Source organism: Erythrolamprus reginae, chromosome 2 (assembly GCF_031021105.1).
Source record: "Erythrolamprus reginae isolate rEryReg1 chromosome 2, rEryReg1.hap1, whole genome shotgun sequence".
Lineage (NCBI taxonomy): Eukaryota > Metazoa > Chordata > Lepidosauria > Squamata > Dipsadidae > Erythrolamprus > Erythrolamprus reginae.
In genome coordinates this window covers 179,701,177-179,718,771 of record NC_091951.1, presented here as the reverse complement: position 1 = coordinate 179,718,771, position 17,595 = coordinate 179,701,177, and the positions used below count along the sequence as shown (strand labels likewise).

Here is a 17,595-nt window from a genome sequence, read left to right as displayed (position 1 = left end):
TTTCAGCCTTAAAGTTTTGGATTTTTTAAAATTCCCCTCGTCTCACCTTCTTCCTTCAGCAGCGGCTGTCCTCCTCCTCCTCTTCTTCCTCCTCCTCCCACCCAAATTCCGAGCTTTTATTTCCTTCCTAATGGGTTTGCACACATTATTTGCTTTTACATTGATTCCTATGGGAAAAATTGCTTCTACTTAAGAAAGTTTCTACTTAAGAACCTGGTCACGGAACGAATTAAGTTCTTAAGTAGAGGTACCACTGTACCTGTGTTAATGTAGGCCACCATTTGTTCATTTGGACCAATGCTTCCTTTTCATCCCACTGGGTTTATTCATTCATCCATGCACCTGTGGAAAATGGACTAAACTTTACACGAAAAGAAACCCTGTAATCCCCAACAGCAGATTTTGCCAAAGGAGATAATTCCATTGGGTGTGTTTACAATTTTTCGGGGAAAATTTTTTTCTTATTATTTGCCATAACACCTGGGTATCTCATACTCTTTCCTTTCAAGTCCTTAGGGTACAGATCTTGAATATAAAGTGCTCTTAACGATCTTGAGAGAGAGGTAAAGAGTAGTCCAAGAATTTGAAGAACAGATGGCTTGTCTTAGGAATGCATCCAGCTAGTTCAAGTCCTAAGATCTGTCTGGCTAATGCAGGGGTCGGCAACCTTAAACCCTTAGAGAGAGCCATTTGGACTCCTTTTCCACAGAAAAGAAAACACCGGGAGCCACAAAACCCTTCCTGTGCCTGACTATTTCCTGAGCAGCTACAAAACTAGCATATACAGTAGTCCCTCGCTATACCGCGCTTCACCTACTGCGGCTTCACTTCATCGCAGGTTTCTGAGGAAGTCGATCGGCAGATTTAAACAGCCCGCCGAACTCGATCGGCAGGTTTTTTAAAAAAAAATATATATCTAAAATTGTAAATACTGTATTTAAATACTGTATCTAAAATAAATACTGTGTGGGAAGGGTTTATAAACACTTAAAACAATGAAAACTTACCAAACAATTACAATATAAATACTTAAATAAGTACTATCAGTCGATAAATTCCCCATCGCGGATTTCACCTATTGCGGCCAGGTCTGGAACGTAACACCAGCGATAGGTGAGGGACTACTGTATAGTTGAATTAAAGATGGTTTTCTTCTGAAACTTTTTTTCTTGGATTTATCCATGGTTGGCCGACTGGGGTTCGAAAAGCTTAATAAATTGCACATTGGTGGGTGTTGCACATTGGCAGTTGTGACACATACTTTGAGTGACAGGGAGCTGCAGTTGAGGGATGAAAGAGCCATTGTGGCTCCAGAGCCGCAGATTGCTGACTCCTGGGCTAATGCTTCCCCTTAGCAACCACTGATCAGTCCGTCTGTCCACCCTTCCTGAGAAGCGGGCACCTGTGACGGCTTAGGACACTTAAGACCGTGACATGCAATGGCCTTCTCTTGGTTTTGCAAGGCTATTGCCCCTGATCAAGGCTCCGATTTACCAGAAGGAAGATAATAATGAAGTTGTTACAAATGCTTTAGTCCAGAGCTCAAGCTGTTTCGTCAAATCTGGCCATCTTAAGGACTGCTCAGATGAGATGGATCTATATAGCTGAGAAGGAGAATTCACGCTCCTTTGAGGGATGCTAAACTGTCATGCTAGCGGGCTGATGAAATAGTTAAGCATAGATCTGAGCTGAGCCTGTCGCGTATGTGAGAGAGTTGTGTTGTTTTATGCAGCACGGGCGACCTTGTGGATGTTCGTTGATGCTTCCTCATCCTGTCCTTGGGAAATATGGATTGACACAAGGGAGATCCTGTCCAAAACTATGAGCCCGGACATAGGAAATCCAAGACAGAAAGGGGAAATATTGGTTATATCTTTTCTTTTGACAGGGCTTAGTTTGAAGATTTCATAAAGCTCCCGTTGGCCTCCTGTCAGCAAGCTGCAAGGCTTCCCATAGAAAAAGGAAAAAAACAACAACCCATTTGTTCCATTTTAAATCAGTCACTAAGCTTTTTCCATGCTGAGGCCTTTGGGATATGTGGTGGAGAGCAGGAATGGGTTTCTCCTGGTTAGGACTGCTTCACCTGAACCAGTAGTGACCCCCCTGGTGATGTCACGATGACATCACCAAACCGAATTGGGCGGTGCTGGTCCATGGGCACCGCCATCTTTTTTCTTTAAAAAAAGAATTTATTTCCCCTTCTGAGCATGTGCAGAAGCGGAGTTCCGGCACTGTGCATGTGATCACCATCTTTTTTTCAGCCTTATTATTTATTTATTCAGATTTTTCATTACTATGCGTCTGCGCACAAGGCGCGCCAATCTTCTGTGAAGTGCTGTTGCAGCATATCTTCAAGTAACCCAAATAGATTTTTTTTTAAGGTGTCACTTTATATATAGGAAAACGTTTTCTTACAGATTTGAAGGTCTTCTCTTCAATGTGGGAAAGGCATGAATAATCTCCTTTCCTGAAAAGAACCTGGATTTATATGGGAATAAATTTTGCTTGCGGAATAAAGCAAATTTTCTGGGACAACAGGCTGAATCTATTGAGTTGGGTACCTAAATTTTAGATAGACTCACACACACACACACACACAAACAAACACTATATGTATGTATGTATGTATGTATGTATGTATGTATGTATGTATGTATGTATGTATGTAGATTGTTCTGAGTTTGGGTTTTGCCCCGTGTAATATTTTGAGTGTCTATGCGACGTTTCGGTGAAATCACATTCACCATCATCAGGCTGAAGTTGTAAGCTTCGTGCTGCTGTAAATATAGTTTATTTATATTTATTTATAAATATATATATATATATATGTTTGTTTTCGTAGATTTTCACGGGTACAGTATATGTATGTAGATAGTTCTGAATTCGGGTTTTGCCCCATGTAATATTTTGCACGTCTATGCATATATATATATTCATTTGCAAAAACACAAAGATTGGAACTCCAGCCTGATGATGGTGAATGAGATTTCACCGAAACGTCGCATAGACATGCAAAACAGTACACAGGGCAAAACCCGAACTCAGAACAATCTACATATATATATATATATATATATATATATATATATATATATATATATATATATATATATATGTGTGTGTGTGTGTGTGTGTGTGTGTGTGTGTGTGTGTGTGTGTGTGTGTGTGTGTGTGTCACATGTTTTTTTTTCTGAATTTGAATGTTTTTTATGTCGGATCACCCTGGTATATTGAAGAAACATCACAGCTCCTTTTTACCTCTAGGCCCAACCCAGGGCCATTTCAGTCTCTATTTACTATTTACTAATTCCTCGACTTACGACTACAATTCAGCCCAAACTTTCTGTTGTCAAGTGAAATATTTCTTAAGTGATTTTTACTGCATTTTATGACCTTTCTTGCCACTATTGTGAGTGAATCACTGCAAGTTTTAAAGTGATTAACCCGGTTGTGAAGTGAATCTCATCAGATATCAAAATCATTGGTTTTGCTTGTCAGAAGGTCGCCAAAAGGGGATCAGAGGACCTGGGGATACAGCAAATGGTCATAAATGTGAAGCGGTTGCCAAGCATCTGAATTTTGATTCCATGATCACGGGGATGCTGCAAAAGGTCATAACTGTGAAAAATAGTCCTATCATATTTTCAGTGTCGTTGTCACTGAACGGTCATTAAATGAGCTGTTTAATTAAATTAATTAAATTTAATTAAACGAGAACTCACTGTACATTCTGTTGCTATTGCTTTACTGATTTCCCCCCTCTCTTTTAAAATATTGTAAGGAATGTGAATGCTTCATTTACTGAAAGGACCTCAGCTGGATTTGGATAATAATGCATTCACGCACTTCTCTATTGGTCCAGGGTCTAGCAATCAGTATAATAGACACCAAATGTCAACATCTTTCTGGGGCTTCTCTCGCGGCTGAATTGAAATGTTCTCTGGCCATTGTTGAGTCAGCAGAAAACTATGCTTGTGTGAAATATGCGTCCTGTTGGCAATCCCTGTTCTGCTTCTATTGTCTCTGTTTGAAGCCTCTTCAGTCACCTGCCTTCCTTCAGCCGAACAGGTTTTATACACCTTGAGGTGGTCCTTGGACCAGGCCAGATCAAGGAGGAGAGAAAATATTTCCAAACCTGTTCAGCTAAGGGATGTTCACGCCTGCCTCCCTTGCAGGGTGGGGGAATCAGAGGAATGTGACATCATGCAGACATAGAGCAGGGGAAAAAGAAAAGATGTCTACGATCTCCCATTGGGGAGTTGCAGAAATTTGCTGAATTTGCAAACCCTCCCCATCCCTTGCTAGATTGGGCTGCTGGGAGGTTAAGTTCACGTTGACTTTCTACAGAAGTAAAAAAAAACTGGTGGAAGAACAATGCAACTAGAACTTGTATTGTAAGCCGCCCTTACAACAATACAATACTATGGGATCTATCTATCTATCTATCTATCTATCTATCTATCTATCTATCTATCTATCTATCTATCTTATCTCTCTCTCTCTCTCTCTCTATCTTATCTCTCTCTCTCTCTATCTATCTATCTGTCTTATCTCCCTCTCTCTCTCTCTATCTATCTATCTGTCTTATCTCTCTCTCTCTTATCTCTCTCTCTCTCTCTATCTTATCTCTCTCTCTCTCTCTTATCTCTCTCTCTCTATCTTATCTCTCTCTATCTTATCTCTCTCTCTATCTATCTTATCTCTCTATCTATCTTATCTCTCTCTCTCTCTCTCTCTCTATCTTATCTCTCTCTCTATCTATCTATCTGTCTTATCTCTCTCTCTCTATCTTATCTCTCTCTCTCTCTCTTATCTCTCTCTCTCTCTTCTCTCTCTCTCTCTCTTCTCTCTCTCTCTTCTCTCTCTATCTTCTCTCTATATATATCTTCTCTCTTTCTCTTCTTTCTCTCTCTTCTCTCTCTCTATCTTATCTCTCTCTCTCTCTATCTATCTATCTTCTCTCTCTCTCTCTATCTTAACTCTCTCTCTCTTCTCTCTCTCTCTCTATCTTCTCTCTCTCTCTATCTTCTCTCTCTATCTATCTATCTTCTCTCTCTATCTTCTCTCTCTCTCTCTCTATCTTCTCTCTCTCTCTCTTTCTATCTTATCTCTCTCTCTATCTTATCTCTCTCTCTCTCTCTCTCTATCTTATCTATCTATCTCTGTCTTATCTCTCTCTCTCTCTCTCATCTATCTTATCTCTCTCTCTCTCTATCTTATCTCTCTCTCTCTGTCTTCTCTCTCTCTCTCTCTTATTTATCTATCTATCTATCTATCTATCTTATCTCTCTCTCTCTCTTCTCTCTCTATCTTCTCTCTCTCTCTATCTATCTATCTTATCTCTCTCTCTCTCTATCTTATCTCTCTCTCTCTCTTCTCTCTCTATCTTCTCTCTCTCTCTATCTATCTTCTCTCTCTCTATCTATCTTATCTCTCTCTCTCTCTCTCTATCTTATCTCTCTCTTTCTATCTTACCTCTCTCTCTCTATCTTCTCTCTCTCTCTCTCTCTATCCTATCTATCTATCTATCTATCTATCTATCTATCTATCTATCTCTGTCTTATCTCTCTCTCTCTCTCTCTATCTATCTATCTTATCTCTTCTCCAAGACTTTTAGCAGAAGTGAGATGAGACAGCAAATGTGCCCAGGTCAATTTAACATTCGCTACAGAGAAAGGCTGTGATCTTTTTAATTTAGGTTTTCTTTAGATCAAATTGTCTTTTTAAAAAATCGTGTCAATAGCATGGTTGGAGGGGGATTGTGAGGAAATTATTTGACAAATCTGCAATTGCAGTTTATATTACAAATGGAGACAGTGGTTTATGGTAATTTTGCTGCCTGATCAATAATTAGCATTATTCCTCCATTGTTAATAGGAATGGGCCTGATGCGAAGATTATAGTTTACAACAACCCCGAAATAACAATCCATTGTTATAGTTTGGGGGACTATGTTTGGAAAGAGCAAACATATAGTAAGTCTTCAATATACTTGACTATTAATATCTCATTCAAGTCCAAGTATGGTTGATATATTCACACACCCCATATCCCATCATGATTTCATTTTATCCATACTGCTTACATTTCCTAATTGCAGGCCAGCTATAGCAGTATAAAAAGCCTCTTTTTCCACTGATCTGGGGCTAAGTTTTTAAATATTCAAAAACAAAAGAACAATATAACTTGAATATTATATTAATGGAATAAAGATGATCACCTCTGTCAAAAAGCTAGAGTTTTGTAACTGTGATACAGGGATCACTGTGCACCTTCCAAGATATTGGATGGCACTTCTAAATTGGATAATAAAAGTCCTGTATCTCAAGCTTGTATATTAATTGTTAAATAATCCATCATTATGAGCCATGGAAGTACAGAATATATCAACGGTACATTCAGAAAATTCATGTTTAGCTATTGATTTCTATTTTTTCTGTCTTCTTATACTAGGCACTAGTTTAATATGCTGTGAGATTATTGATTACATTTCCTCAAGCCAATGTTATTGATTATCCAAGATGACTGTATGCATTTATGGCTAATAGAAATTAAGCCTGATCTAAATCTTTTCATGTAATATTTGGTCTTGACTGGTTTTGAGAAAACTCTATCAGAACTAAGACAGATTTGCAACTTAATTTACAAAATAATCCAAACTCTACTCCAAAAATCAGTAATTTGGGCATGCCAAGGAGCAAATACTTTTATCAACATTTTGTGCCCCAAACTCAAAAAAAATTTTTGTCAACCAAACAAAGTGTCTTACTTTTAGCTTCTTAAATAAGAAAGGATTCATATAAAATGGTTTAAATTCAGGATCCTTGGGGGGAAAAATTGAATCAGTCATACATACCCTTCTGTATTGACTTTTCTGCCAAATTGGCATTCAATTTTTTAAAGTTAATTTCTTTCAGCATCCAGTCCTATCAAATCAAAGGCCAGTTTTGCTATCCTGGGAAATAGAACTTAAGAGTGGCCAACAGGAACAGTAATCCTATTTACCAGACAGTGGTTTAGTTTTCCCTGTTTAGAATCTTATGGCTTGGATAGAATTTTAAAACTGTAACCTTAGTATTTTACAGTGGTAAGTAACAATCAGTGATAGTTAATAAACTTGTTGTTCATTCATTGATATCTAAAATTAAATATACTAGACTCATTGCTCAAACTTAATTGCAACTGAATTAAAATTTAAAGATTTAATTCTTTTTACGTTTAATATTTTATTCCTTTCATTTTTACTAACCTACAATTGCATTAATAATTATTTTAGCCAGTGAGCTGTTATATTTTTACAATTTCTAGTTGTTTTATTTTATTGTGGCCTGTCCCTATCCTATTTTGAAATTTAATTTGAGTTGTCGGCCCTTAAGAGTAAAGGTACCATCACTACGTTAATTTAATGAAGTCAAACTTTGTTTGAAACCAAGGTTTTAACTGGAAATGTGAAGCTTTAGTACAATGTTCACAAAGGAGAATCCACTATGTATCAATGGATGCCAGGGAATTAAAATATAAATTAAAGTAGTCATTCCAGTTCTCTTTAGTAGATTTGTAGCCATGCAGAAATATTTCTTGACTTGCAACCACAATTGAGCAAGAGAGTTGTTAAGTGAATTTTGTCCCATTATCTTTCTTGCCCAGTTGTCAAGCGAATCACTGCAGTTAAGTTAGTAACACGGTTGTTAAAGTGAATCTGGATTCCCCATTGACTCTGCCTGTTGGAAAGTTGCAAAAGTTGCAAATTTATTTATATGACTATAAATAAATACATGCCAGTTGTCAAAGTGTTTGAATTTTGATCACGTGACTATAGGGATGCTGCAACAGTTACAATGTGAAAAGCGGTCATGTTGAATATCTATGGTAGTGGTTCTCAACCTTTCTAATACTGCGACCCCTTAATACAGTTCCTCATGTTGTGGTGACCCCCAACCATAAGTCTAGCGCTAATTCTCCCAACAGAACTTTTAAGCTGATTTGCAGGAAGGTCAGAGGGACACTCCCACTAAACGCTTGATTGGCTGGATTGTAAAAATATGTTCCCAGGAGCCAGAATAGAAGCTTTAGTTCCGAACACCATGGGAAATTTGTCTTTTCCCATGGACATAGACGACCCCTGTGAAACAGTCATGCGACCCCAAAAGGGATTCCGAACCCCAGATTGAGAACCATTGGTCTATGGAGATTCTCAGTTACCTATGTCATGGTTGTCCCAAAGGAGCTTTTTTTTTCCAAGCAGCAACTGGACTTTCTGGTTTTTCTTTGAAGATGTTTCGCTTCTCAAGGACTGAAGAAGCTTCTTGGATGAGAAGCGAAACGCCTTCGAAGAAAAACCAGAAAGCCCAGTTTTACTCTTGGAAAAAAAGAGGCACCTTTCAGACGGTCCATAAAGTTACTTTTTTCAGACCCTTTGTAACTTTGAATGGTCATTGAAAGGAATGATTGTAATAATAATAATAATAATAATAATAATAATAATAATAATAATAATAATTATTATTATTATTATTATTATTATTATTTATTAGATTTGTATACTGCCCCTCTCCGAGGACTCGGAGTGGCTCACAACAACAATGCACAATGTACAAATCTAAAGTTAAAACAATTAAAAATCCCTATTATAAACAACAGTCACACAACCTAACAGACCATACATAAAAAAAACATAGTAGCTAAGGGGAATGGTATCAGTTTCCCCATGCCTGGTGACATAGATAGGTCTTCAGAGTCTTGTGGAAAGCGAGGAGGGTGGGGGCAGTCCTAATCTCTGGGGGGGAGTTGGTTCCAGAGGACCGGGGCCACCACAGAGAAGGCTCTTTCCCTGGGTCCCGCCAGATGGCATTGTTTAGTCGACGGAACCCGGAGAAGGCCAACTCTGTGGGACCTAATCGGTCACTGGGATTTGCGCAGCAAAAGGCGGTCCCGAAGATATTCTGGTCCAATGCCATATAGGGCTTTATAGGTCATAACCAACACTTTGAATTGTGACCGGAAACTGATCGGCAGCCAGTGCAAGCCGTGGAGTGTTGATGAAACATGGGCATTTCTGGGAATGCCCATGATAGCTCTCGCGGCCACATTCTGCACAATCTGAAGTTTCCAAACACTTTTCAAAGGTAGCCCCATGTGGAGAGCGTTGCAGTAATCGAACCTCGAGGTGATGAGGGCATGAGCGACTGTGAGCAATGACTCCCGGTCCAAGTAGGGCTGCAATTGGTGCACCAGGCGAACCTGGGCAAATGCCCCCCTTGCCACAGCTGAAAGATGGTGCTCCAATGTTAGTTGCGGACCCTCTCTGAGGGGGTCAATAATCCCCCCCCCCAGAGTGATGGACGGACAGATGGAATTGTCCTTGGGAAGCAAAACCGACAGTCACTCCGTCTTGTCAGGGTTGAGTTTGAGCTTGTAAGCTGAGGACTGCCTGTAATCAGAGTGGCAGCTAAAACGAGGAGGTAAAAACTGTTCGGCTTTTTATGTTTTTAACCTGGAGTGTGTGGGGCGCATCCCCTCCTGCCTACTCCTGAGCTTCGTATTCTGCTTTGCTTCCTTTAAAGCCCCTTCAGGATCCCAGCCTGCGGCCTCTCTTGAGCTTTGAGCCAGGCCTGCTTGGATAGCTGAGCAGTTTTGCAATAGAGGAACTCCACCCCGAGTGTCCCTGTGGGTAGGGCAGTGACTTCAGCAGCCCTGTGCAAGGGAAGGAGGCCGGGAGTTACAGCCTCTTCATGCAGCAGCCAAACATATGTACATCTGGACTTGTCCTGCACATGCCCTGGAGCGGAGAAATTAACTTTGGAAAAGCTCCACTTTCTTCCCGTTGCATCTTACTCCTCCCGCTTCCCACAGTCGGGGGACAGACGTGCTTGAGGACTCGACGGGATACAGATCTTAAAAAGAGAGGCCCCTAAACGACCATTGGGATGAGCAAAATGAATTTGACAAAAACCGTAGCTCCTAATAATACAGTGGTGCCTCTACTTAAGAACTTAATTCGTTCCATGACCAGGTTCTTAAGTAGAAAAGTTTGTAAGTAGAAGCAATTTTTCCCATAGGAACCAATGTAAAAGCAAATAATGCGTGCAAACCCATTAGGAAAGAAATAAAAGCTCAGAATTTGGGTGGGAGGAGGAGGAGGAAGAAGAGGAGGAGGATAGTCGCTGCCGAAGGAAGAAGGTGAGGTGAGGGGAATCAAAAAAATCCAAAACTTTAAGGTTTTTTAAAAAAAGAGGGTCTCTGAGGTGGCGAGGAGGGGCAGGCGCCTCCCATACACCCGGCACGAGGCTGCCTCCCATACACTGCGCCAGAGAGAGAAACCTAGGGAGAATGGCAGGAAATTGGCCGGGCCTTCATGCCGCTCTCAAATTTCCTGGGAAATTTTTCCGGGCTCGGGTTCTTAAGTAGAAAATGGTTCTTGAGAAGAGGCAAAAAAATCTCCAACACCCGGTTCTTATCTAGAAAGGTTCTTAAGTAAGGCATTCTTAGGTAGAGGTACCACTGTACATGTTTTTCATTCATAAAGAAAGCCAAACCGAAGTATATAAATAAGGTTAGGAAAAGTGCTTGCAGTGAGAATGAACTCTGCTCCTGGGCCTTTAAACCAGCCTAATGCTATAGGACAGGGATGGCAAACAGTTTTTTTCTTGGGTGCCATAAGAGCGTGCGCACGCGCTATGTCGCATGCATGATTCAATGCCTGGGGAGGGCAAAATAATTCAATGCTTTGCCCACCCCACCGGAGGCCAGAAACGGCCTGTTTTCCATGGTGGGCCCAGTAGGCTCATATTTCACCCTCCCTAGGCTTCAAGGGCTTTCCTGGAGCCATGGAGGGTAAAAACGCCCTCCCCCATCCCTCTGGAGGCTCTCAAGAAGCCAAAAACACCTTCCAAGAGTCTCTGTGCGAGCCAAAAATCAGCTGCCCAGCACACACATGCACATTGGAGCTGAGCTATGGCAACAGCTCATGTGCCAGCAGATATGGCTCTACGTGCCACCTGTGGCACCCGTGCCATATAAATATATATATATATATATATATATATTTTTTTTCTTATGTCGGATCACCCTGGTATATTTTTAAGGAACGTCACAGCTCCTTTTTTTGCCTATAGGCCCAACCTAGGGCCACTGCAAGGCAGTAATATATTTATAGCCGACAAACTATATTTTGTATGTGTTAAATGTTTATAGCTGGAATTTTAAAATTAAGGGAGACCAGGATAGATCTATTTCTGAAATAGATCTATCCTGGTCTCCCTTAATTTTAAAATTCCAGCTATAAACATTTAACATATATATATATATATATATATATATATATATATATATATATATATATAAATATATATATACACACACACACACACACACACACACACACACACACACACACACACATATATATATATATATATATATATATATATATATATGAATTTGAAAATTAAGGGAGACTAGGATAGATCTATTTCGGCCTTATTTTGGCCTCATCAGCTAGCCATACCCACTGGGACTTGAACCTGCAACCTTTGCCTTGTAAGGCAGAGAATTATCCTCTAAGCTACAGTATCCAATCCCTTCAGCTCTGCACCAGGGAAGGGTTACATATTTTTGTGCCGAATCACCCTGGTGTATTGAAGGAACATCACAGCTCCTTTATTTGCGTCTCGGCCCAACCCAGGCCCATTTCCAAGGCAGTTAATTTTTTATTGATAGCCGACAATTCTATCTGTATGTGTCAAATGTTTTTTTGCTGAATTTGAAAATTAAGGGAGACTAGGATAGATAGATAGATAGATAGATAGATAGATAGATAGATAGATAGATAGATAGATTCGACAATATATATATATATATATATATATATATATATATATATATATATATATATATATATATATAGAGAGAGAGAGAGAGAGAGAGATTCGACACAAATATATATATATATATATTCCATATTTACAGCAGCACGAAGCTTAAAACTTCAGCCTGATGATGGTGAATGTGATTTCACCGAAACGTCGCATAGACACTCAAAATATTACACAGGGCAAAACCCGAACTCAGAACAATCTACATACATATACCCGTGAAAATCTACGAAAACAAATATATATATATAAAATTAAGGGAGACTAGGATGGTCCCATTTCGGCCTTGTTCTGGCCTCATCAGCTAGCCACACCCTTCCTTACTGGGATTCGATCTTGGTGTGTGTATATATGTATATATATATATGTAGATTGTTCTGAGTTCGGGTTTTGCCCTGTGTAATATTTTGCATGTCTATGCGACGTTTCGGCGAAATCACATTCACCATCATCAGGCTGAAGTTCCAATCTTTGTGTTGTTGTAAAATTTTACAACAACACAAAGATTGGAACTTCAGCCTGATGATGGTGAATGTGATTTCGCCGAAAAATTGTCCAGGTTTTTTTAAAAATAAAACCCTTAAAAGATCTTTACACTACAAATATATATTGGATTGATAATGTTAAAGTCCCCCTTGCCTCCTCCCCAAATCCTGGAAATTGAATTTTGATCTGCTGAGTATTCAGTAAAGTGATGGTTAGTGCTCTTTCCTAGAAGTACAAAATTCCCAGAATTGTCTGGCAAAATAAATTTTTATTTGTATTTACTGCCGCTTTAGTGCCAGGCAAATGGATAGTGGCAACAGAATGGTGCATCAGAGTATTTGCTTCCTTAAAATGGTAGAGATGTTCACATAAATAGCATTTATTTATTTATTGGACTTATACACCACCCAACTCCCAAAGAAGCTGCCTCCTTTGGCCTTCTAGGTCGGGGGTCTCAAACCATGGCAACTTTAAGACTTGTGGACTTCAACTCCAGAATTCCTCAGCCAGCAAAGTTGCCAAGGTTGGGGACCCCTGTTATAAATCGTATTGAACATTAACCACCTGTGAGGTTGACACCTTGCATCAAACTATACTTGGCTCAACCCTGGTGTACTGAAACACAATTGGATGGATTTGCATAAGGTGGGAAGCCAGAAACTATGGCTTACCAACCAGAATTGTTGAATTTCTACAACGTGCTAAGGTCCAACCTAAAATAGAGCTTATTACGGTTTGGTGCAAGCTCACTCTATTAAAGCCAACCACATTCAACGGAGCCATCACACTCACCAATAAGAATGAATACGCGGAGCTAAAGTCCCGCAGTGGAATTGCTGTTTGGGTCCTGAAATTTGGGGTGGTTTTGGGATGGAACAACCCTCATTCTTCCGAAACACGAGTCAAGGCTCTGCGTCCATTGCACAGGGACAGGGATTGTCTGAAGAAGAAAAAAAGAGCCCAAGATGAGAATGTTCTAACCAAATTTACTTGCTGACTTTGATTATGACATCAAAGGTGTCTTGACCAATGATAGCAAGGCTGGGTTTTCTGCCCCCTTCCTTTTCTACTATCCTCTCTGATGGTGGCAGTCTTTGGGGGCCTTTGTTACATTCAGGGGTTCAGATCCGTCGGGAGGGTGGAACTTCTGATCATCCTGGATGAGGAAACCTCCTTACTTCTCCCCTTCCGGGGACTGAAGGCAATCGATTCAGGGAGCGCTTTGGGGCAGGACGGGTGGTGTGACGGGACCGTTGCCCTGAGCGGAAGACCTCTCAAGAGGAAGCAAAACCCCTCTGCCTTGATCTGACCTTACCGTTGTGTGTTTTAATTGTATTTAACTTGGGAAGGCTTCCGCCTCTAGGAAGCAAAACAGAAGAAACCCTTGCCTCAAGGGTCTCTCCGGCAGAGACATCTACTTACTGGTCCGCCATGCGCCCTTTTCCACCCTCTGCGCATGTGCAGAGGGTTAAAAAAGAGGAAAATGGCGACGTCCTAGCGGGTGGGTGGAGTATCACACTGCCATCGCTAATGGCTCTCTGAACCACCAGACCCTGTTGCTACCTGTATGCCCGATCTGGGCTGAACCAGTAGCATTTCAATCCTGAGTCTCTCTCTCTCTCTCTGATGCAGACCTAGTACAGTAGTACCTCTAGATACGAGCTGCTCCACATGCGAGTATTTCAAGATACGAGCCACGAGGGGAGAGACATTTCCGTTCTAGTCCCGAGCTCAAATTCGGGATACGAGCCGAGCGTCCACTAGGTGGCGCAAGAATCCTTGCTTTTGGTTATCTCGGAGGGGAAAAACAACGTCTAAAGTTATTTGTTCCAGATACGAGTTGCCTCGACATACAAGCTCCCTTCTGGAACGAATTATGCTCGTATCTAGGGGTACTACTGTAGGTGTAAATTAGCTGGGCCCTTTGTGTCGAAAGGAGACAACGCCATTCTCCTTATCTGCCACTTTTTCAGCAAGACGTTCTGCGTATATATAACGTACGGTTCCTTTATTCTCGTGGTGACAAGAGGTCAAAGGTGCCCATTTGTGAAGAACCAAAAATGAAAATTTAGATGGAGCGCAGTGGGGATTCCACCCTGCTCGCTGTCTCTCTGTTACCCACAATGGAGCGCTAACTTACTAACTGTTTTTTTGCCTTGCCCTTCCCGGCGGCCACTTTAACGCGTTCTCTCTCCTTTGCCCCATGCAGCCTTATGTCTCAGTGGCCCAGCAGATGGCACCCCCGAGCCCCAGTGGCAGCTGCAACAACAACAGTAGTAGCAGCAGCAGCAGCGGGCCAGGTGGTGGCGGAGGTGGAGGGGACCAGCTGAGCAAAACAAACTTGTACATCCGGGGCCTGCATCCTGGCACCACCGATCAGGACCTTGTCAAGCTCTGCCAACCGTAAGTTACCATCGTCCAAGAAACATTGACGGTCAGTCCTTGGGTTGGAAGTAAATGATCCAGGGGAGCGGGAGCCCAAATGTTGTGTGTTTACATCTTCACCTTGGTCTGTGCTATTCTGTTGTCAGTGGGAACTGAACTTAGCGGTCTTCTCCAGTACACACACACCCTCCCGTGGTGGCGTGGTGGTTAGAGTGCAGTACTGCAGGCTACTTCTGCTGACTGCCAACTGTCTGCAATTTGGCAGATCGAATCTCAGCAGGCTGAAGGTTGACTCAGCCTTCCATCCTTTGGAAGTGGGTAGTGACCCAGATTGTTGGGGGCAATATATGCTGACTCTGTAAACCATTTACAGAGGGCTATAAAGCGGTATAAGTGCTAAGTGCTACTGAATGCGCTATTCACCCTTCCTGAATTTGGCAAAAAACCTATACAGTGGTACCTCTACTTACGAACTTAATTCGTTCCGTGACCAGGTTCTTAAGTAGAAAAGTTTGTAAGAAGAAGCATTTTTCCCTATAGGAATCAATGTAAAAGCAGATAATGCGTGCGATTGGGGAAACCACAGGAAGGGTGGAAGCCCTTTTTCCTCCCAGGAGATTCCTAGAAAGGTCCCATAGAGGCTTCTCCCCACCTTTTCTGGCCCTGTTCCCTCCCAGGAGCTTCCTAGAGAGGCCCCACAGAGGCTTCTCCGTACTGAAGGAGCGGGTCCAGCAGTCACATGGGTTGCTCATGTCCAATCCGGTGGAACTGAGCCTAGTATTAAAAAAGCTTGCCGGATCCGCCCCTTCCCCAGAATTCGCTCAGTTCGCATATCCTGCGGTTGTATTGTGATAGCTCGTTCAACATTCTAACACCTTCCCTTCGATCCTTTCCTTCAAAAAGTAGTAAGATTTATTGTCTTTAATTATTTACTTGCACTAATTGCGCCAGCCGTTTAAAAGGAAAAAAAGTAAAAAAGCGGCTAGGCTTTTTTCCTTGGGAGAAGTTGCGGTTTCGTTTTCCCCCGGCGGTTTTGCCGGTTACGATTCCTGCGGCCGCTTGTGGATTCTTCTAATCCTTTGGCCTGGAGGTCCTGGTGCAAGTATTTACCTATTGAATTATTGATTATTTATTGTATACAAAAATATTTAAGGGCTTAAAAAATACCTCCTGCGGAGTGAGACGCCTTCTAGTCTCCTGGACTTAGTCGATCGCTTCCCCTTTAAGAAATTTTACGGAGCGATTTTTTTCGGCGCGAAGGCCTTCGCGCCCTTTTTAAACCTAGGCCTCTCGTGTTGGCCTCCTGCCAGCCGCGTAGGCCTCAGTCCACCGCGTGGATCCCGGAGCGGGCCTTGGGGGTCCCAGGCTAAATTCTCCACCGGCTAAGCCTCCAACCAGAGTGCCTTGGTTTACTTAATTACAAAGTTTAGGGAGGCTGGCCCCGCTGGATTTGGGGGCACGAACTCTGGGTTTGCCCAGATTGTCCTCACGTCTCAGCAGCTTCGAGGCCTCGAAGCAGGATCCATTCCTCTTGGGAAGTCCTTGAAATTCTTCTCCTTATTATTCAGTTATTGGCTCAGCCTTGTCTTCTGTTAATTGTCAGACTATGGCTACCTTTCCCAAGAGAGGCACAACTAAAGGTCCCAGAGAGGCCAGGCCTACAGGCGATGAAATTACTAGTATCCCCCAGGCCTCTTCCTCCTCTTCTCCTGGGGCCCGCCCCTCGACCAAGGTTACCAGGGCCGAGAAGAGAAGGGACCTAGCCCTACAAAAAATCCATGACAAATCAGCAAAACGTTTGAAAGTGCAGGCCCAAGTAATCAGTAGTCAAGACCCACCAGAGGCTTCTAGTCTTCCTCCTTCTGGGGTCCCTGTGTTATCTCTGGATGAGCCAAACCTAGACAGACCCCAACCTAACCTATGGGGCATAGGTCCAGAGGAACCAGATATTATTGAAGATTCCCCCCAGCCAGGATCCTCCCAGGCCTTTAGGGATTCTTCTGCCATTTCTGCTGATATTTCCAACTTACCTCCTGAGTTTCAGTCTATTTTTGCTGTGTTGTCCAAAGCCATTGATGCCAAACTCTCCTCCATCAATGAGCTTCCCTTACCTCTTCCTCCTTCTCGCTCCTCCCGCCCCCTGGGTTCTCCCTCAGCGGTCAGAGCTCCTATTCAGGAGGATTCAGATTCCTCCCAGGATGAATATGAGGATATAGAGGATGATGAGGATGCCTTTCAAGGCCTATCAGATGATGAGGAATCCCAAATAAAGGTTCCCCCTCCTATTACTATTTTTCCTTCTCAATTATTCAAATCTCTCCTCCTCAAAGCTAGAATTTCTACGGGATTAGCGGCCCAGGAGAAACAAGCCTCCACTTCCACTGATCCCCCGGAGGAGAATTTACCTTACTTCACAGAGGAACAGGAGGATAACGAGGTAATTCCTATGCCTAAGTTATTTAAAGATGCCTTACTCAAACAGTGGGAATTTCCAGCCTCTGGCCTTAATCCCTCCACCAAGGACAGAAAGTTGTACAAACTTTCCTCTTCCTATGAAGAGCTTCTATCCTTTCCCAAACCGGATGAACCTGTCAAGATTCTTCACTCGGCAGCGGCTGTGCCAGGCGAGGCGGAGGAAGTCCTCCGCCCAGAGGACAAGCGCATTGAGCAAATGCTCAAAAGAGGATTCACCGCTGATTCCTGGGCCACTAAAAGCTCTGCAGCGGCTTCCTTTTTCTCCAGAGCCATGCTGCTGTGGCTTCGCCAACTTCAACAGCATATTCCTCCCGATGACTTGAGAGGTCAACAAGACTTCAACAAGGTCTTTGCAGCTGCCCAGTACGTGGCTGAT

At 42.2% G+C, this 17,595-nt stretch overlaps 1 protein-coding gene across 23 annotated transcripts in view; it reads left to right on the top strand.

Annotated features, from left to right (window-relative positions):
* Positions 1 to 17,595, top strand: part of RBMS2 (RNA binding motif single stranded interacting protein 2) — a 547,749-nt gene that overhangs the window by 39,722 nt on the left and 490,432 nt on the right. For 18 of the 23 annotated variants that reach the window (XM_070740625.1, XM_070740639.1, XM_070740624.1 and 15 more), the window contains exon 2: positions 14,569 to 14,762. In XM_070740625.1, coding sequence (XP_070596726.1) covers positions 14,569 to 14,762 — 194 coding nt within the window. Of the gene's footprint in view, positions 1 to 5,877; positions 5,976 to 14,568; positions 14,763 to 17,595 lie in introns of all 23 variants that reach the window. The other 5 variants (XM_070740644.1, XM_070740636.1, XM_070740643.1 and 2 more) reach the window with 1 other exon arrangement.